This window comes from Neopelma chrysocephalum, unplaced genomic scaffold (assembly GCF_003984885.1).
Source record: "Neopelma chrysocephalum unplaced genomic scaffold, ASM398488v2 Primary Assembly neopelma1_25, whole genome shotgun sequence".
In the NCBI taxonomy this organism is placed as follows: Eukaryota; Metazoa; Chordata; class Aves; order Passeriformes; family Pipridae; genus Neopelma; species Neopelma chrysocephalum.
This window is the reverse complement of record NW_020897694.1, coordinates 36,125,322-36,145,759: the sequence shown is the minus strand read 5'-3', so window position 1 is coordinate 36,145,759 and position 20,438 is coordinate 36,125,322. Positions and strand designations below refer to the sequence as shown.

The 20,438-nt window shown below is 43.4% G+C and overlaps 1 protein-coding gene across 4 annotated transcripts in view; it reads left to right on the top strand.

The window, feature by feature from the left end:
• Positions 1-2,235: 2,235 nt before the first annotated feature.
• The window catches only part of TBC1D8 (TBC1 domain family member 8), a 50,837-nt gene continuing 32,634 nt past the window's right edge, over positions 2,236-20,438 (top strand). Inside the window, exons 1-2 of one of the 4 annotated variants that reach the window (XM_027674922.1) lie at positions 2,236-2,416; positions 15,916-16,071. In XM_027674922.1, coding sequence (XP_027530723.1) covers positions 2,290-2,416; positions 15,916-16,071 — 283 coding nt within the window. In that variant the 5' untranslated portion in view covers positions 2,236-2,289. Of the gene's footprint in view, positions 2,417-4,880; positions 4,954-15,915; positions 16,072-20,438 lie in introns of those variants that run through there. The other 3 variants (XM_027674919.1, XM_027674920.1, XM_027674921.1) reach the window with 3 other exon arrangements.

The following is a 20,438-nucleotide window of genomic DNA, read 5'->3' as shown; positions in this document are numbered from 1 at the left end:
GCATGCAATGCCACATTGAGAAAGAAGGATGCTCCTGCTTTCAGTAGATGTTTTTATTACAATATATATTAGAAAGTGTTTTGTTTTACTCTGTCATCCTGGATGAGTCTTCCCTCATCTCATCTCATCCATTCCCCTCTTGTCCCTCTGAAGCCATTTCTTAGAGGTTCTTTGTTAATTACCTTCCACCGGTTCCATGTGTTGGAAAAGCTGCTCAAAAAGCTTGAAGAATCCCATTTTGATTGAATGGTTGTTGGGATAACTTGGATGTGGAGACTCTGAAGGTGTTGGTGAGGTTCAACAGAAGCCTGTCTCAGGATGTAATTACCAGAGGCAGATGTGCATGACACTGGATCATGAAACGAACTGCTTTACTCTTTTGCTAATTCTCAAGCTCAAAAGCACATCAAAGGTCAACAACTTGCTTGGTCCTCTTCTCAGTTATGTCTCAGATCAGCCTACCTAAACCCCAAAGTTGAATGTAAAAAACACTCCCAAAACAATAACAGAAATGAATATTCAAATATCTGCACAGTGAATAAATATTCACCATCACACTTCACCAAGCATTTAAACTTTCAAGACTTACATATCTTCAGGATAGTTTTGGGGGGCAGGGAAAACCTCTGAGCTATTCTTATCCTGCAAGAGCATTTAAAGCAACTTCTCCTTACACTCATTAATTTTTAATATGTTATTATATGTATGTCTCTCTTCTCCTTTTAACAGCTTTTATTTTTATATCAGACAAGTAGTATGTTCAAAGTGCTTGCTTGCAATTCTATGTATGGAAATGAAATCATTGCTGCACATAGAAATTGTAAAGAACACGGATCACACAGTGTTTAGCAGACTGCAGCTGAGTACAGAATTTTGACGGGCACATGGAAACCAGTCCACATGGGCATCTTCCAATTCCCAGTTAATTATTGGGAATTACTGCTGGCTTTGCTAAGTAGCACACTGCAGCATTGGTCCCTTTCAAAGAGTTGAGAAGTTCACAACTCATGTAACAATAGGCTGAGGTTGGTAAAGCAAAGCTCAGATCTTTTTCCCTAGTCAGAATTCTCTACTTAGAGGAATCTTTGCTGAAATTTATATGTGATTTAACCCACAGTGACTGGGGTCTTTAATCCAGAAGAATGAGTGAGTGAGGTTTAGCAGCCTGCTACTTCAGTGATTATAAAGAAATTATTTAATATTTTATGTTAACTGGAAATCCAATGTGACTGAGAGAAAGCATATTGGTCATGTTTCAATCAGAGACACGGTTGGGTTTGGAGGGACCTTAAAGATCATCTATTTCCAACCGCCCTGCCATGGGCAGGGACACCTTCCACTAGAGCAGGTTGCTCAGAAGTCCATCCAACCTGGCCTTGAACACTTTCAGAGATGCGGCATCTTCAGCTTCTCTGGGCAACCTGTTCCAGTGCCTCATCACCCTCATTAATGGCAATCTGTGTAAATAAAATTGTAAAATACAGTGTCAGAGGATTACCAACATAAGGTGCTGCAGCAGTAACCACTTGTGCAAGTTCACAAACGATCCTGCTAACAACTTAATTGCAAGCTGTGCCAGATTATTTCTTAAAATGAGATAAAAAATCAATCCTGTAAAATTTAGATTCAGACTTTTCAGTTGAGGGGCGAGGCTTCAAGCACTGGCCTTCAAAAATCAAAGTAGGCAGCTGCAGGCTCACGCTTTAGGCTGAGATCTAGAAGGAAACAGGAAAGCAGAGTCCCCCAACCCTCCCCACCTCTTCCCAAGGTCAGGGCACCCTTTCCTTCCCGCAGTCCTGGTGGTTCCCGCGGCGGGGACCGTGGGACAGGCCCGCAGGTGCAGGACCTGGGGGACACATTCCGGGGGTGCGGGGACCGGACACCAACCTCTGTAAAATGCACAGCGGGTGTCACCCAGCTCAGGGGATCCTCCAGAACCCCGAGGTGCCGCAGGAATCCCACTGTGCTCTGTGTGGGGCTCGGGGCGCCATGGGACCCCCGAGAGGAAGAGCCTGGACCTCCCTCCTGCTCCCCCCAATTTCGGCCGGAGTTCCCCGCTGCATCTGCCCGGCGGCGCGGACCTGCTCGGCTGCAACACTAAGCCCCCGACTCCGCGGGAAGGGCGGCACGTTCTAGGGCTCCGCCTTCGGCTCCTCCCCGGCGGCCAGGCCCGCGCCGAGGGAGCCGGAGCCGGCGCCGTGCAGCCCGCGGGGGGCGATGTGACTCGGGCGGCCGGGGTGCGGTGCGGGCTCGGAGGGGACAGAGAGCGAGACGCCGAGCCGGGGAAAGATGTGGCTGAAGCCCGAGGAGGTGTTGCTGAAGAACGCCCTCAAGCTGTGGGTCACTCAGAAGAGCAGCGGCTACTTCATCCTGCAGCGTCGTCGGGGCCACGGAGACGGCGGTGGCCGCTTCACGGGTACCTGGTGGCGCGGGGGTCGGCGGGGCGCCCGGCCGGGCCGGGCGGCGGGTCCCCCCCGCATCTGCCCCGCGGGAGCTCGGCCGCGCGGGGGAGCCGCCGGCGGGTCGGGCTGGGGGAGCCGGGAGCGGCCTCTTTGTTCGGCTCGGCTCGGCACGGCACGGCTGGGCTCGGCTCCGCTCGGCGATAGCGCGGAGAGGGCGGGGGCGCCGCGGGTCCTCGGCCGCGGGCGGTGCGCAGGCTGCCACCGGCCGGGCAGTGTGGGCGGCCCCGGCTCCCCCCGAGTTGCCTGGGGAGCAGCTTCGCTCTTTCGTAGCCTTGAGCGGCGCTGAAGCCACTTTTATTGTTACTTCCCCGCGCTCCTCTCCCGACGGTGACGAAGGGCGGCCGCGGAGCGCGTCAGGAGGATCCGCGCTGGTGCCCGCGGCCGCAGCAGTCGCCTGGGGAGCGCCATCGGGGGGCTCGGCGGGGGTCCCGGGGGACGGCGGCGGGAGGTGGAGGGATACCGGGGGCTGTCGGTGGCACCGCGTTCGGCTGTGCCACCCGTGCTCCTCCCCGGACCGGCCGCGACCTGCGGCTCGCCTACCCTTTCGATAACGAGAGCTGTATAAATACGTATAGGACTCTTGGCTTTTGGACGGTACATGACATTACGGGGAAGGGGTTGTTAATTCAGTATTGTGGAAAAGTGGATTGCGACTTTTTTTTTGCGTTAATTTTATTACGGCTTATGTGGCTGTAAATCAGGCACGTTGTATCCATGTGGCACTCCAGGTACGTGTAGTGAAGGATATATTCGGAGAAGAAGGATCACGCTGTACTCTCGCAACAGTATGGATCCGTGAATAATTCCGGCGAGAACGCTGCGTTAGGCTGCACTGACGTTGTAGAGGGGGGAATTCGGGCCAAACTTTTGATTCAAAGACATCAGCAGCTGAATTCAAACAAACAGTGCTTTGGAGAACAATATAGTTTAACAATGTAGTTCTTACTTAAAAGCAGATGAGGCTGTTTTGTACTTTACCAAAATCAGAATTTTTAATGGTGGCTTATATATTTGAAAGGATGGTCAGGTATTTTCAGAGTCAATGTTTTCTACGGTGTTTAAGAAACTGCATTACCACGTTTGATATTTATTTTATTAAAACCTTTTGTTCCTGAACCTTTGACCCTTGCCATTGGATAATACTGCTTTCTGCAATTTTTTTATTTTTTTTTAATCAGGACTTATCCTCCTATCTGTCCATAAAGTGCACAAAACTTAACTGTGGCTTGGTAGGTCCCATGCTATCCATGTATTGCTAATGAAATGCAAGTTTTCCCATCGTGTTAAACGCTTACCCTCAGTGTTTTCCCCTGCCCCCTGTGTGGAAGTCAAACCACTCTTCTGTGACAGTAGGGACGATGTGGATTAATTTTCGGAGTTAAAAATAGCTATTTACAGCTGCTTGATTTAGGTCCAGGACAATCATGAGGTTCAGTTTCACAAATGTTAATGCCTCGTGCCTGAGCTTTTCACTATAGAAATTTGCAAGCTTAAACCAAACAAACTGCTTTTCTCTCTGGTTAAGTTTTATGTGAATCATCTTGCTGAATCTACATTGCATAGGCTTGCTCAAATCTCTTTTGGCTGGCAAAAGAAAGCTGCTCCGGTCTCACACATTTCGCAAGGGAACTGTAGATTCTGACAGTCTCCTTAACAATTTGGAAATGTTTGTATTTAAAAGGGCTTAGAAATTTGAGTCCTACAACCAAAATACAAGAGTTATGGAGCATTAAGCCTAGCTGGAGTTGGACAGATAGTGTAATTTTTTTTCACAGTTTTCACTCGGAATGAACAAAATGGAGACCTGTACCGAGAAACAGCTGGGCTTTGCTGGTAACTGTTTGCTTTCAATGCAAAGCTTACCTCCTGATTCTTGCTTTACATGACTATAGAGACACTTCGTTAGTACCTGGCATTTCCAAACTGGCAGATACAAAGGGCAGTAAAGCACTGCTGTATTTCAGAGTATGGTCTACCAAGCAATAGAGCCAAAAGTTAGAAGTTTGTTTCACTGGGGAAACGAAGCTTAAATGAGAGCAGTATCCATGTTTGTTTTCTCTTCCCTTTAATAACATAAGCCCTGGCCAATTGCAGTTAAATTTGATGAAAAGGTGGAAGTTTCAAAGATGTGAAGATCCTGTACATGAAAGCAGGTGCCATGGTAAAAGAGAATCTCATAACTCCTACGGTGAGGAGGAGGCTGTGTATCCTCAGGCCGTGTTAGACCCATGTGGGATCAGAAGAACAAAATCCCCAGAAGTCTAGATTTCATAAGAGTGTAGATGGGGCAGCAGACCACCCGAGATGTAATTTGCTTTAAAGAAGGTGGAAGGGTGCAACGCCTGAGCTGTCCTTGCGTGTGTTGCTGCAAAATGCTATTTGCACTGAACCTATGCAGGGACATCTGTTTTATGGCCCAATTCTCATATTTGCATGCCTCTTTTTCTTCTAGGACACCACTTCTTCCTTACCAGGGCATTTTGTCTTTTAGGTAAGAGTAGGTTAGCACAGCTGGAGGGTATATTTTATGTGGATTTAATTTCTGAAGGATGGACTAGAGAAGATCTCTTGCACAAATGTGTGTTTCTTCTGTATCTGTGTCTCTTCATGTACTGTGTTTCAGTCAGCCTCTGAGCAGATGTTTGTAAGTGAGAGGCTGTATTTCCTACTGTTATTTAATTTGTGTCCTAGGGCAGTTACCAAATGCACACTGGGCTTGCAAGCAGTTGGCACAAAAAATGATGGAGGCTGTATTTAACTCTTCATTACCTGACCAGTGACATTTTGTGTTCTGTCTTCCCAAGAGAGATTCTTTTGCTGGTAAATGTTTAGCTTGCCACTTCACCTTGATCTCTGCTTGACAGCTCTGTTAGGAAGGAAAATGATAATGTTTTAGAAATACTTTACAAAACATGAATTATTTTTTAACTAATAACTAATTTAAAAACTATTTTTAAGTTATAGATTTTAAAAAAATTATTTAGCTCATCAGTTTCTGTTTGTTCGGGGGTTTTCTTAGCCTAATTGGAGAGCCTTTTAGTGATCCCTACAAAAAAGGCTTGTGATATAGCTATGACTGACAGGTCAAAGTTAGTTGGATTTCATACTTGCTAATATCTTTGGTGCTAGGGTTACATATTAAGGATAAGCTTGAGATGCCATTAGTCAAAAATACTGTCAAATGCCTTATGGTAAATACTACAAGATGATTTAGTCTTTAAGTGAACCACTACTTTCATTTTTATTAGGGGATGTTGAAAGCTTCATACACTTTTCTGTTTGATTAGATTAGTTTTGTGCATTTTGACAGCAAAACTGCTTGTTCTGGGAGGTGTTGGGAACAGTTTCATCAAGAGTGCTGGACTGAGAGTAGTTTTTCATTCTTACCAAGCAGCTAGCGTTGCAGTTGCTGTTTATACAGTGCTTCACATTGCACACTCTTAGCATATAAAACCCCACTCAGGATTCTTTTAAACACTTGTGAATCCTCCCTTTTATAAATGAGATTAAATAAGACTTTAAAATGAACTCTTATTTCAAGTAGCTTTTTGTCTTGTTGAGATACAGTGCTTCTTTAACTTCATGCTTGAAGTAGATCAGTAAAAGATTATGTTTTGTTCCTGTTTTATTAATGTTTTTAATTTAGTTATGATATCTTGCCCTACTATTCTTCCAGCCTCCATTTTCAGCTCAGGGCACTTTCCAAACTGGATATGGTCTTACATTGTTTGCAAATCGCAGAGGATGAACATTTTGAAAGGAAATTCATTTCTTCTTCCACTCATATAAACCTTTACGGTTCACAACTCTAAATATAAGATAATACACTGGGAAAAAGAAGCATCTTCTGTATGTGAATCTGAACCTTATTATTGCTTTAGTAAAAACAAATGTGGTAGGAATGACAAATAGACTTCCATGAGCTATATGCCACAATTGAAATAAAGTACCATTTTAGGATTTAATTTTTTCTTTTAAATAAAATTCTTGCAGGGTGATAGCTTTCAAACTGATCTACAGAGTACCTCCTGGTTGTGAATGGAGATTTGACTAGTTATGTGATAAGACCTTTCTTTCTTATTTTCCCTTTGCCTGGATTTTAATTTTTTTAATGCATACAGAAAATTGGCTGTTGGTAAGCTCTGTGTCTTTTTCCTGGAAATTAAAAAAGCAAAATATCTTTTGCTGCTCTTTCATACTCTCCTGTTCAAGCGGTCCTGTAACCATTGTTAATACCTCAGCTTTTAGTAACCCTGTGTACCTCCCAAGGTCTGAAGTAAATAATTTTTATAATAGAGTCTATTTCAGGGAAGGGAAGCAAGGGGACCACAGTGGTTGAGGATTCTTTCAACTCAGACAGGGAATCCATTTAGATGGCCCCTGTTCATTACAGGGAGAGGGTCAAAAATACCATGAAGACTTGGATTTTTACTAAAGAACGCAAATAATTTTTTTTCCTTCTGGAGGACGGGAAGGCAGAATAAATAGCATATTCTTAGAATCATATTAAAAGATGCGTCCCAATACAGTCTTCAAAACAGCTTGTCTTTTTATCTTAAAATATGTTCAGGATACCAAAACAAGTTATGGATGGATAAATGCTCAATCTGAGTGCTGATGGAAAAAAAACCAAACCAAACAAAACACTTTTATTTCAAATGCAGCAGTTTGAGGAGAGGAAGATGCCACAATACTGATATTAATAAAGGATATTGGTATGCTCACTGTCTGTATTCGTGTTTTCTTTTCTAAAGGAATAGCTCTCTGAAGCCTTGCACAGGAGAGGGAGAAATCTGCATACTTTATTGAAAGCTTGGACTCTTGTCAAAATGTTATCTAGCCTTGCCCACAACTGGAATTCAGATGGGCAGGTTTTTTTCCCCCTTTTTAGTATCTTTATTTTACTGAAACATTTTTTTAAGGAACGTGCATATTTGTAAGCTCTTTCCTAAGAGGATGGCTTCTCTGTTACAGTGTTAGAGCTGGAAGGAAGGAAAGGAGCAGGGGGCCAGGCTATTGCCTGCAAAACTGGGCTCTCAGATTCCTGACCCCTGCGCCCCCTTGATCTCTGTGTGCTTCTCTGGCCCCCTCTGCTTGGCTTTCTGGGGTATTTCCTAATCCTAAGGCACAGATGGGGAAGGTGAAATGCAGATGCTTGTGTTGAAATATTAGCATTGTGTTAAATATTAATATTAAAGGTGAGGAAGTACCTTTGGTTCGAAAGGAGGGACTGTGGGATTGTGTCTGCTTAGTGATTGACCACCAACTTGTGCAAGACTAATCCAGTAAACAGCTATGGTGTCTTTTTATTTTCATGCTGTGGAGGCCAAGTGGCACAAGAAAAGGCAGGAGAATCATAGAATATGGGGACTGGAAGGGACCTTGGAGGACCATCTAGTTCCAACTCCCCTGCCATGCGGCAGGGTCACCTTCCACTAGACCAGGATGCTTAGAACCCCGTCCAGCCTGACCTTCAACACTTCAAGAGATGGGGCATCCCCAACTTCTCTGGGCAATGTGTTTCAGTGTCTCACTCCCTTCATAGGAAAAAACGTCTTCTCTGTAAAATAATTAAGAATGTCTGTGGTGGCAGAGTTTAGGTAGCACTAGTTTGGTCTGTTCAGTGTTATTTACAGCACACACCAGAAGAAGTGAAAGACTTTTTTATATTGCCCCAATTAGTGCCCTGTGTTTGAATAATTTACAGAGCTGCAGCAGCAGCTTGTATATCCCATCTTCTTGTCCATTTTCAGGTGGAAAACAGTTTCAGGTATTTTCACTTGTAATGTGAGAATCAAAGCATTTGGCTCAGCGGCCTTCAGGGCTATAAAAATAGGCTTGGCGTGACCTGGACTGATGGCAGAGGACTGAGATAAGCAGCTGTGAGTGCTCTGCCATGGCAGCATTCCCGCCTGGGGGAGCAGCCCACAGGGAAGCAGGGCTGAGGAGAAATAACCAGTGCCCCAGGGCAGTGATGCCATTTCCACCATGCAAGGAGAGAGGGTGCATGGTCTTTCCCTCTCTAGGTGGTGGTCCAGTGCAAGAACTCAGCATCACATCCAGGGACATGTCCACCTTCCCTGGAGCACTGGGACCTAGGAATAATAATTAAGTAATTTTTTACCGTTACGTGCCAGATTGAAAGAAGTCCCAGCTCAGCAGAAACCAGTTTACCTAGTGGCAGTGTTTGATCTAGCAAAGCCTGCCTTGGAAGTATTGTAAGGGTTTGGATGTTGAGTATTTCCCTGGGTGAATAAATGCTTGGAGCATTAGGTCTTTATGCTGAAATCTAATGTTGTCTGTGCTTATCTTTGAGTGTGGTGAGCCCTTATCATTACAAAGGAAACACAGCCTTCCTACAGCCGTTGGAGGAGTCCTCCTTCATCCTTTTTTGTATTACTTACCCAAATATGTTCTGCAACTTTTTTTCTGGTGGTAGAAGCATAATAAGAAATACTTTCTAATGGGTGCTGTATTGTATCAAAACCTTTTGATATAATTTTGCAAATGAAGACAGTGTGGCTGTTGTAAAGCCAAGATGGTGTTCTTATCCATCAAAAACATATATTTTAGGGAGGCCTGAGTGAAAGTAACTACCTGCTTGACATCTGAGTTTGGAACTTTTAGAGAAATCAAATCACGGTAGTATGAAAGGTGTCCCCAAACATTTATGCTGGGGGCCACCACTGGCCAACAGTAGCTTTGTGCCCACTGTCCTGGGCCGTATCCTGAGGTGCAGCTCAAATGCCTCCACCTTAGCCTATCATGCTCAGTGCCTTTGGGATGAGTGGCACTCTCTGGCTGGGCTGTAAGAGGAGGCAGCAGTGATCTCAGTGCATCTCAGCTATGGATCTTGCCTTGGACCACCAGTGGGGTTGTGGTCACTAGTTAGGGCTCCTGCATGTTAAGATGGTTGAGGCCCAGTAGGAGTCAACTTCATAACCCCCCCCCACCCCTCTCGCAGCAAGGACATTGGTCCTAGGGAGAGCAGCATTGCTGCAGAGCCAGGCATCAGTCCCTGCTCTTTGGTGCTGTCCCAGGAATGCCCTTTTGTCAGGCTGAGTTTATCCTGGTTGGTGTGAAAAGCAGCTTTCTGCTCCACCAGCTGGAGCACAGGGATGGCAGGGGCTAGGGAATGGGTACATCCATGTTTTCCTCCCTGTGTTCTGCCTGATGGTGGGCTCTTCCAGTTTGCTTACCTCCTCTAGCGTGGCTAATTGCTGCCCACTATGGCTATTGTGAGACTAGTTGTTTGCAAATGGTTGCGGGATAGAGGAAGCTATGTGAAGAAGTGTAATTAGGATTCAGGGTATGGAGTGCTTTCTGCCTCAAAAAGCCGAGATTAATTCTGCTTTATTGAAGCTGTTAGTTCAATTTCACTGTCCTTAAAAAAACCCCAACTTTATTTTTATGATTGTCTGAATTGTTTGATTTGCTCTTTTCTCCCAATTCATGTGCCTGAACAGCTTAGAGTGCTTCTTGCAGCGATTAACTCTCCTTACAAAACTGCAACCACTGGGAAGCAACCTGTGCTGTTAGCTTCTTCCTCTTCCTGGTAAGAGCTTTCTCCTTTTGGATAAAGTATAGCTTTTGTCAGACAGCTGGGCTTATTTTTCTTTCTGCCCCCAGCTTTCTGTGGTGGAGCAGATGTAGCAAGCCGCAGTAAGCTCCCAAGGATGAAATGGAAGGCATACTTTCCACTTCATGGCTTTATACTGGAGCGATAGCATGGAGGGATCCTGTGCTGTGACTGTAAATGCCTCAATTTGGTGGTTTTGTCTCACAAAAATAACCTAGTCTGATTGAAAAAAAGAAAGAGGGGTGTGACTATTTAAAACATGGCTTTGGCATGATATGAGTGAGTGTAACCACCAACTGCTCTTTCCCATGTCCCTGCAGAGCAGCCGGACCTTAGCGACTGCGTGGTGCCATCACTTTCCTACTTTGGAAGTACCAGGTGCCTGTGGCTGAGAGAAGCCTCAGCTTTGGAGTCACTAAGCATCTTGGCAATCTGGTTTGTGTCCTTGTACGGTGGTGGTCCTCTGCCTGTTTTCTTGGAAGGACTGGAATTGGGAAATACTTTTAAGTCAGGCCTTGTTGCACATCTGTCCTGCTGTGCTGGTCTCAGGTGCAATGGAAATCTCAAGTCTTTTTTTTTTTTTCAAATAGACTTAGGAGAAGTGAAAGGACAATTTTCTCTCTTCTTCAAACTTCTGCAGTGGTCAATTTGCTTGTACAGTGACTAAAGCTGTTGCCCAGGATGCTGGAGACACAGGCTGGACTGTGTCTTCTTTGTCACCCCTTTGATTTTGGAAGAGGGGGTGTAAGTGCTTCATTTGGGAGGTTCAGGACTATGGCAAATGGGTAGGAAGAGGTGCCTCTGTGTGTGCATCTGACCTGCTGTTCCCCAGATTTTAAAAGTGCCATTAGAATTTCTTATTAACTAATTGCAGGTACCACGTATAATTGCTTCTTTGAACTACATTGGCTTTCACTCCCCACTTTGTAATGAATTTATGAGTTCATGTTAAACAAAAGATCCTGGCTGTGGTGACCAGATGTCTTATTTAAAAACAAAGTAAAACTGAAAGGGTAACACTGCTGAATGTTGTTGTACTTCAGGCTTCCTTGTCACTTAGACTTAGATTTAACTCTCCTTTTTTTTCATTTTTTTCTTCCCCCACCGCCCCCCCCAGAAAAAAAAAAGGCAATGGCAACTTTGGCCTTTTGCCTTTTCATTTTATTTTTTGGTAGGATTTTATTAACTTAATGGTCCCAGACTCCTAAGTGATCAGTCCAAGTTCCTCTGCCTTGCAGCTGCCAAAGTGACCACCCCTTTTATGGGAAGGCATTTGAGTAGTTCTCAAAAATTTCCCTTTAAGGCCTTTAGAATATGATGGAGGTAAGTAGAAATCATCTTGCTGTATGTAGAGGGTATCTTGGACTGCCTCTTGAATGTTGTCCTGAAAGATGGAAATGATAGATAGTTTTTCAGCCCAAGTTTTTAGTTTGAGTTCAGCTTTAATCCCCCTCTGCCCAGAATCTTGGAAGTTTAAAAGGATTTTTGAAATACCATGTAGATAATTAATAGTGATTTGGAAAAGGAGCCTGCATTCTTTAGTTTGAAAGATATGGTATGTTTAGTAGAAGTTGGTGTTAAGTTAACTTACTGTAAACATGTTCCTGTTCCTAGATTAGTTATGAACATGACACAAGATAAGTTGTAATGGGATTTTTTATCTTTCTGGGGGGTATAAGGAACCATGTCTTCAAAGATGAAGAGTGGTGCACTTGTGATAGTTTGTTTCAGAACCTGATCCTTATAATCCTTGATTGTGTGTATGTGTGTGAAGAAATGCTCAACAAGTTCATGGTGCACGATGTCCTGTTTGTGTCCTACTTGGTTACAGGTTGACCTCTGTAAAGGGGAGACAGTCCCTACCTGTTGTAGAATTTGAAATGGTTCTGTGGTGATTTTTATACTCCAGTTTTATTTGCTGTATTTCATCCATAATGTGCATGTACAGTTGATAGAAATGGATTTGCAATTGGAAGTACAACAGTCTTGTTTTACTTGGAGGTATCCAGTTTCCAGTATTCAAGCAACAAAATATGCATGGAAGTAGATGTTTCAGTGAAATAAGAACTACCAAGTAAAGTGTGGGATTTGTAGTGAGTTTTACAGATGTGTTTTATAAACTTTCTGAAAAAATACAGGTAGGTGTTGCCCTACCTGAAACCCAGGTTCCAGCTAAAGTGATCAGATTTGTTGAGGAAAAGCATATAATTTCAGTAGGAAAGGGTCTTTTTCCACTTCTCCTGTCTTCTCCTCCATATTTGTCAAAAGTGTACATACTACACTGGACATTTGCATGTGACTTTTAGCCTGGAAATAGTCTTTCTTCATGAAGAAACTTGTACCTTTTGAGGAACCTGCAATGTTCTGTCAGTGGTCTTTAGTAGAAGGCTTTCTAAACCTACATCTGCAGCTTTCCTTAGTACAGTTACTGTATGGTTAATTGCTTTTCCTGAAATACTTCTCAGTCTTGGGAGGTCAAAAAGCAGACAAGAAGTTGGTGAAGTGGCTCGTAAAAGAGGAAGAGGTACTCTGAATTTCACATTCCTCTCAAAAGTCTTGTCCCATATAGAGTAAAAATAAAAAAGCAGTGGGAGTTTTGGGAAGAAAACCTGTGTAGCAAGTCTTTTGCCTTTTCCCCTTCTGCTTCTGTTTCCTTTCACTTTTTACTGTCCTGTATTATAAATGGTTTTGCTGTTGCCTGTGATGCAGAAGAGGTCTGCATCATCCTGACCGAAGGCAAGCTGATGCATCAACATGTAAGCCAGACCCTTTATATAATTTATATGTACTTGCAAGACAGAGACCCTTTTATTTTATAAATAGATTTGCTTTTATAAAAGACCCTTCCATGGAACAAACTGTTAGGACATATTATTACAAAGGTGCTTACTCACAAGCTTGGTATTTTTCAAAGCATGTTTCAAAATCAGCATACTGCATAAAGTTTCTTGGTTTTTTGTTTGTTTAGGGATTTTTAGGTTGTTTATTTTCTGATGTTATGTTACCCCAAATGAGTATGAGACAACTTGCACTTGAAAAATTTTGCCTCTAGTTTTTGTAATTTTCGTGCTGCGACAGTTTCAACTAAATGATCATGTTAGGCTTGAGTGTATATGTTAATGTTGACTCCTTTTCATGCTCCTGCAAATGCTCTCTTAGTAATTCCCTTTCCCCCCGTTCTCTGCCTCTGTCAGTCTCTTCTTTATTTTTGGACGAGACCAAAACATGGGGATGGGACCCACTCTTTGTGCTTGCTCAACTTTAGCAGTACTTGCTTTTTTTTTCCCCTACTGCCCCTGATGTTCCCTCTGGAGCAACCCCACCACAGAACTTTCTGGCAGAGGTGAGACATGACAGGACCCCCTATCAGCCGCAGTGATGGCTTAGATTGATTAAGGTCTGGGGTTCCTGCGCCCTTGCAAAGCCCCTGTAGTGGAGCCAGCCCATACTCTTTTCTTCTTTTTTCTCTTTGATTCTTAGTTCTGGCTCCTCTTTGTCATCTTTGGTTAATATTTTAGCTATGGGTAGTTTAGACAAGGGAGTTGATTATTTCTTTGTACAGTCAAAGGAGGAATGGGTTTCTTTTGGTAGTTCGTAAGCAAAATGGAAATTGTAAGCAGAAGTAAACAGTGAGAAGAGGAATTGGGTTTTCTGGTCTGTTATTCAGGAAGAGAAAAAGGAATTAATTTTGCACAGGCTAAGAAGTAAACCAAAATTTTGCAGCTACTTCTGTGCTTTCATATGTTTTTCCATGGTTTCTGAAAAAAAGAGGTGTTTCACTAATCAGATGTTCTTTAAGTGTTCTCTAGGAATTTTGGTAGCGCTTGCTGTTCATTGACTTTTTTCTGACTTTAGTGAAATGAAAGGAAATCTTTCTTCTAGGTCTGTCATCAGGGGAAAATGTGCACAGTACTTCAAAAGTTTCTTCTTTTTTTTCTTTCTTGTGGTGGATCAAGTCTTTTGAAAGTTAAACCCTATTTTTGTCTCTGCATAATTTGATGCTCTCTTACTGGCTTTAATCTAGCTGTTTTTAAGCACTGAAGTTGGTGTTTTGTTTTCTGTGAGCACAGGTAATTTACTACCTTTTATACTAGGATGAATTTTTATGTCTTTTTCTTTTAGTTACAGGACAGAATTTAGCAATCTCAGATATTTTACGCATTATTGGTCTCCAAATTCAGGTCTCCATTTTAAATAGATGGGTGTAACATCTGGTCACATATTTAGCTGAGAAGAAAACTACTGGTGAAGTATATTTCCCTGTACAGTTTTAAGACACATTTTTCCCAATTTCTGCTTGGCTTTGAAAACATCATCAACAGTGAGTGTGGATGCAAGGTCGCTCTCGGAGGGTTTTTGATGCTGTTCCATGTGAGCTTCTTACACCTTTAGACCAGAAAGCGGTTACAATGCTGTTTTGTTGTACTACACTCAAATTAATTAGCTGTGGTTTGTGGACCAAGTAAGAAGGCAATTAGGATGAGGACTTTGTAGGTCTCCATGGTTTCCATTAATCACTTAGGTGATGGACTGGAGAATGTAATTTTTAAAATGGCATGTAGTGCTAAGGGCTGGCAAACGTTTTGGAGACTGAGAGTAGTTCCTTTTGTGTTGAGTTAATGTTGAAGGAACAAAAATACAACAGGTTGGAAAGATTACATGTGCTAAGGGAAAACATAGTATTGCAGAGAACTTCCTGGATACTCTAGTGACATAAGCACACGTGGTAAAGCCATTACTCGCTAGGAGGTTGGGTCTCTGCAGGATGCACAAAAGAACTGAATATAAAGTTACTCCTGAATTGCTATTTGTAAGCACCATAAACCAAATGTGAGTTACTTTAATATGCAAATCATGGCATTCAGATAACTTTTTCGTGGATAGCTTGATTTTGTTTGCTTGAGGGAATGGGTAGCAAGAAAGGCCAACAACTCCGGGTGACCTCCAGACTGGAAAGTCTTTTTTGGAGGCAGCAATTGCTCCAGTTCTTCAAAATGAGTTTGCCTGTATTGATATCAAGTGCTGATTTACAGTGGGATACTGCCACAACCTCTCTTGGATACAGTGGCATGTATGCAAAGTCCAGGAAGTGACCTCCCATTCTGCTTGTGGCTGAGACTTCAGTAGGAGTGAGCATCAGGTCCAGTGTAGAGTGTCGTGCTTAAAGATAAGCTGGAGAGATTCCAGTTTAAGCCTAAGAACAATGAGCTTTTTGAAAAATATGACCCATAAGGAAGAGATGAGGTGATTGGGGTTTCTTTAGAAAAAGAGAAATCATTAAAGGATGGGAAACCATGATGATACTTTTTCATTATGTCAGAAGTGCCTGTGGCCAATTACTCTCCATGTTCCAGGGGGAAGATTAGTTTTTAGCAGGAAAGTTTAAGATTTTGGTGGGTGCCTTGTTTGTTTGGGGTAGTTTTGTTTTGTTTTGGTTTTCTCCTTGGTAAAAATACTTAATGAAAACAGTGGAAGAGGCTAGCTGGGGAAGTTGTTGCATCTTGGTTGTTGGAGGTTTTGAAGAACAGGTTAGACAAACACCACTTATGGCATAGGTGTATTTTTCCAACTTCAGAGTGGGGCTGGAATGGTAACTTCTTAAGGTGCCCTCAGGTCTTTCCACTTTGATTCTGTGGTTATATACATATATATGAGGCAAAACCTGAAGTGCAAAGAACTCTATATGCTTTTGATCTTCTAATCTGCTTTGCCTTTTGCATTTTGAGCATCTATAAATCGGAGCATAAAACTGGGGAAGAATCTTTATCGTTATGTTCTGTGTTTTAATTTTACGTCTTCAGGTGTGAAATGACTTGTAGGCTACAGAAGTGAAAACTGGTGGTAATCCTCTTTCCCCGCCCTCTTTCTTTGCAGGTCGCTTGGTTGGTGCCCTGGATGCCGTGTTGGACTCTAACGCACGCGTCGCTCCATTTCGAATTTTACTGCAAGTTCCAGGCTCACAGGTTTACTCTGCCATTGCATGTGGTGAGTTATTGAACGGATCAGAAGTTTACTGGGCCATAGCTATTGGTGAGTCAAAGACAGAAAATCCCAAACTGATTCTGAGCATGGTCAGTGTCTGCATGTCCAGGAAGCTCGAGGTAACCCCAGCTAGTTGTGTGTGTGTGGAAAGCTATTGCCTATAGCTTGTTTAACAACCAAATTAACTTCTGGTTAAAAACTCAGATAGGACTTATGAAAAGGTGTTTCCTAGGAACATTAAATTTCTATAGAAAACTTGTGTAGCTAGGGATGTTTTGCTGTGTTAAGTTTTTATCTCTTGCAGAGCAGTAATAGTCCCTTACAGCAAGAAACTTAGTTTAGGCTTTCACTGCTAAAGTGTTCCGCTTGCTTACTGTGAAATGTCTTAGCACACTTGGATATAATGAAACATAACTGGAACATTTGGAAGATGGTACGTGACTTAGGAGGTTGTTGCAGTGAGGAGTGTCTAATTGCCTGGTCTGTTGTGCACTAATCCCTTTTGCAGTGTTTCTGCAACCTCTGAAAGTTGAGCTCATCTTCAGGAAAGTGATGTTGATGAGTTGCAGCAACCTTGCCATGGCACAGTAAAGACCATCTGAATGCACTTGTTCCATTCATCCTGTTCTTGCTAGGCCAATCTGCAGGACTGTTCTTATCCCTTCTGCTCCTATCTATAAAATCCTCGCATTGAAATTTACAGCAGTTTTTCTTTGGGAATGGTTCAAAGCTGCAACCAGTGAGCTTTAGACTTGACATTAGGAAGCATTTCTTTACTGAGACGATGGTTAAATCTGGAACAGGCTTTCTTCTGAGCCATGGTTGATGTCCCACTGAATCTCTCAGTGTTTAAGAGGCATTTGGACAATGTTGGTAATAACAGGCTTTAACTTTAACTTTTGGTCAACCCTGAAGTGGTCAGGCAGTTGGACTAGATGATTCCCAGGATTTCAAGGACAACAAGAAGAGCTTCTTCAAATAAATTAATAACAAAATGAAAACCAAGTATAATGTGGGCCCATTACTAAATGGAGGGGAGACCCTAGTAAGATACTAGTAATAGTAACAGAGGGTGCAGAGGAGGCAGAGGTACTGAACATCTTCTTTGTATCAGTCTTCGCTGACCAGTCCAGCTCTCAGGAATCTCTGACCCAGATGACCAGGGTAGAGGAATGTTGGAGGGAAGACTTCCCTCAGTCAAGGAGGATTGAGTTAGAGAACACCTTGGCAAACCTGACATTCACAGATCCATGGGTCCTGACAGGATGCATCCATGAGTGCTGAGAGAGCTGATGAACATCATAGCAAGGCCACTCATGATCAACTTTGAAAGGTTGTGGTGATCAGGAGAGGTGCCGGAGGATAGGAAGAGACCTCGGTCTTCAGAAAGAGCAAGAAGGAGGACCCAGGGAACTACCAGCCAGTCAGCCTCAGCTCAATCCCTGGAAAGGTGATGGAGCACCTCATTCTGGAGGCCATTGCTGTCCACATGGAAGACAAGAAGATGATTAGAAGTAGTCAGCATGGATTCACTAGAGGAAAATAATGCGTCACAGACCTAATTGCCTTCTACAATGAAAATACTTCCTGGATGGATGAGGGGAGAGCAGTGGATATTGTCTGCCTCTACCTCAGCAAGGCTTTTGACCCTGTCTCTCACAACATCCTCGTAGGCAAACTCTGGAGGTGTGGGCAGGATGAGTGGACAGTGAGGTGGGTTGAGAACTGGTTTAATGGCAGGTCCTAAAAGGTTGTAATCAGTGGCACAGGGTCTAGTTAGAGGCCTGTCACTAGTGGTGTCTCCCAGGGTTCAGTACTGGGCCCAGCATTTACCTTATTCATCAATGATTTGGATGTGGAGGGGCAGATGCCTCCTCAACAAGTTCGCTGATGACAGGAAGCTGGGAGGAGTGGCTGATACCTAGAGGGCTCTGCAGCCCTTCAGAAGGACGTCGACAGATTGGAGAGATGGGCAGAGAAGAACTGTCTGAAATACAACAAAAGCAAGTGCAGGGTCTGCACCTGGGGAGGAATAACTCCATGCACAGGCTGAGGACTGACCTGCTGGAAATCAACTCTTTGGAGAAGGACCTGGGGATCCTCGTGGGCAACTAGCTGTTCGGGAGCAAGCAATGTGCCCTTGGGGCCAAGAAGGCCAATGGTATCCTGGGATGCATCAGGAAGAGCATTTCCAGAGGGTTGAGGGAGATGATCCTGTCCCTCTACTCAGCCCTGTGAGGCCACATCTGGAGTGCTGTGTCCAGCTCTGGGCTCCTCAGGACAAGAGAGACATGGAGCTCCTGGAGTCAGTCCAGTGGAGAGCAACAAAGATGATGAGGGGGCTGGAGCATCTCCTTTGCCACGAACGGCTGAGGAAACTGGGTGTGGTCAGCCTTGAGAAGAGATGACTGAGAGGGGTCTTCATCAATGTATCTGAAGGGAGGGTGTCAAGAGGATGTAGCCAGGCTCTTCTCGGTGGTGCCACACAACAGGACAAGAGGCAGTAGGCAGAAACTGATGCACAGGAAGTTTCACTGGAATATGAGGAAAAACTTCTTTATTGTGGGGGTGACTGAGCACTGGAAGAGATTGCCCAGAGAGGGTGTGGAGTCTCCCTCACTGGAAATATTCAAGAACTGTCGAGCAGGGAGGTTGGACCAGATGACCCACTGTGATCTCTTCCAACCTGACCCATTCAGTGATTGTTGTAGATCCCTTCCAACTGAAAACTGTTCTATTCTATTCTGTTCTGTTCTATTCTCTTCTTTCTTATACTGATCAAGCCATGAAATAGTTAGCTAATGTAAATGTTGACATGTTGTTGATGGCATTTGACATAGTAGTCCTTTAAATGGAAAAGGCAGTCTATATATTCATATTTTTCCTCTGTACAAGCTCATTCAGCAATTCTTCCTTACTTCAGCAGTGAGCCCTCTGCATGTTCTCCATTAATATTGGGAATTTTTCCCTGGCCCACATGTGTGAAGAAGCTTTCGTAAAGTCTATTTATGCTATTTTTGTTTTGGCTGCGTTTTCTTTGTTTTGCAATTTCTCTGTGCTTTCTATCCCTACCTCCCTCCTTTTTATATTTAAATAATGCCATCTCATGGAGAAATTTAAGAGCTTCATGCTGTTACAGTCCTCTGATGAAGGCAGGTAGCTTTCACTGGAAAAGTAAGCTCAGTGTTGCTGTCATGGGCTTCTTGATTATTTGAACATATGCAGTACTCCTTTCTGGGGCTTATCTTGCCCTATCAGCACTTTTACTGTACACAGAATTTGGTTTAGTTTTTTTCACATTAAAGAAACTACAAATCAAAAACTAGCTTGGTTGGAATGATTTTGCTGAGATAAACTTATTTGATTAATGTTTTTTAAAATTCTCTTTGGCTCATCTGAATGAATGCTCATCCTTGATAAAGTGAGATTTACAGTTACAGAGGGAAAGCAGAGGGGTCTATTTTGTATGCTGTGTGGGTAGGACATGCACAGTTGCCAGAGTTGCACAGAAATGAAGAACCTTGGAAGCAGAAGTTGTTTCTGAATAATACTGCTGCTGTGAAACCCTGACATGAGTGTCCAAGGGAGAGCTTGTGCTGGCAATAGAAGTCAGAGGAATGTCACCCAATCCCTTTCTTGGGAAGCTGGAGGAGGACCTTCCCCACACAGGAGTGGCTGTCACTGCTTACTCGGCTCTGCCCTGTCTGAGTGAGGTGCTTCATGCAAACATGATGTTAAGAGTCTGTTACAGGCTTTGGAGGGAGCAGTGAGTCAAATTAAGGTTCCTGGTGCTCTATAGAACGGGCAAAGAGCAGCTCCAGCAACTCTTTCCAGTCTCCCAGTGTAACTTCATTACAGATAGCCATCATGTCAGTAGGCAGTTAATTAAAATGACATTTTTTAATTGTGTGTTGGGAGTCCTCTATTACAGGAGCTGTGGGCTTAAGTGATAATATATACATAATGGTCAGATCTGTGTTACAGACTTGCAAATCTCAGAGGGCTGCTACAAAGTCTGATCCAAGCATGGCTGTTCTGGCAGAGATGTTTCAATCCATATGGTTAGTCATGTTATACCAGAACAGGAAAAAAAAATGCTGACCACGGCCCTAATGTAGAGCCAGTTACAATATTCCTTTCAGAAGGCTCATGGGCAAAACAGAAGCTCAAGTCTCAGTCAAGTGAAGTAGGTTTTAAGAGAGGGAAAGCAAAGGGATTGGTGAGAAGTGGGTTTAAAGAAGAGATTATGAGGAATGAGGCAATGGTTAGACAAAACACTTGGCACAGGCAGATGAAGAAGGTGGGTAAAAGGTGGAATAAAATACTGAGGAGCAGCACAGGAAGAGGAATAAGGAAGAGAAATAAGGAAGATATTGGCAGTGCTTGGGTCTACTCACAGGACAACTTTAAAGCAT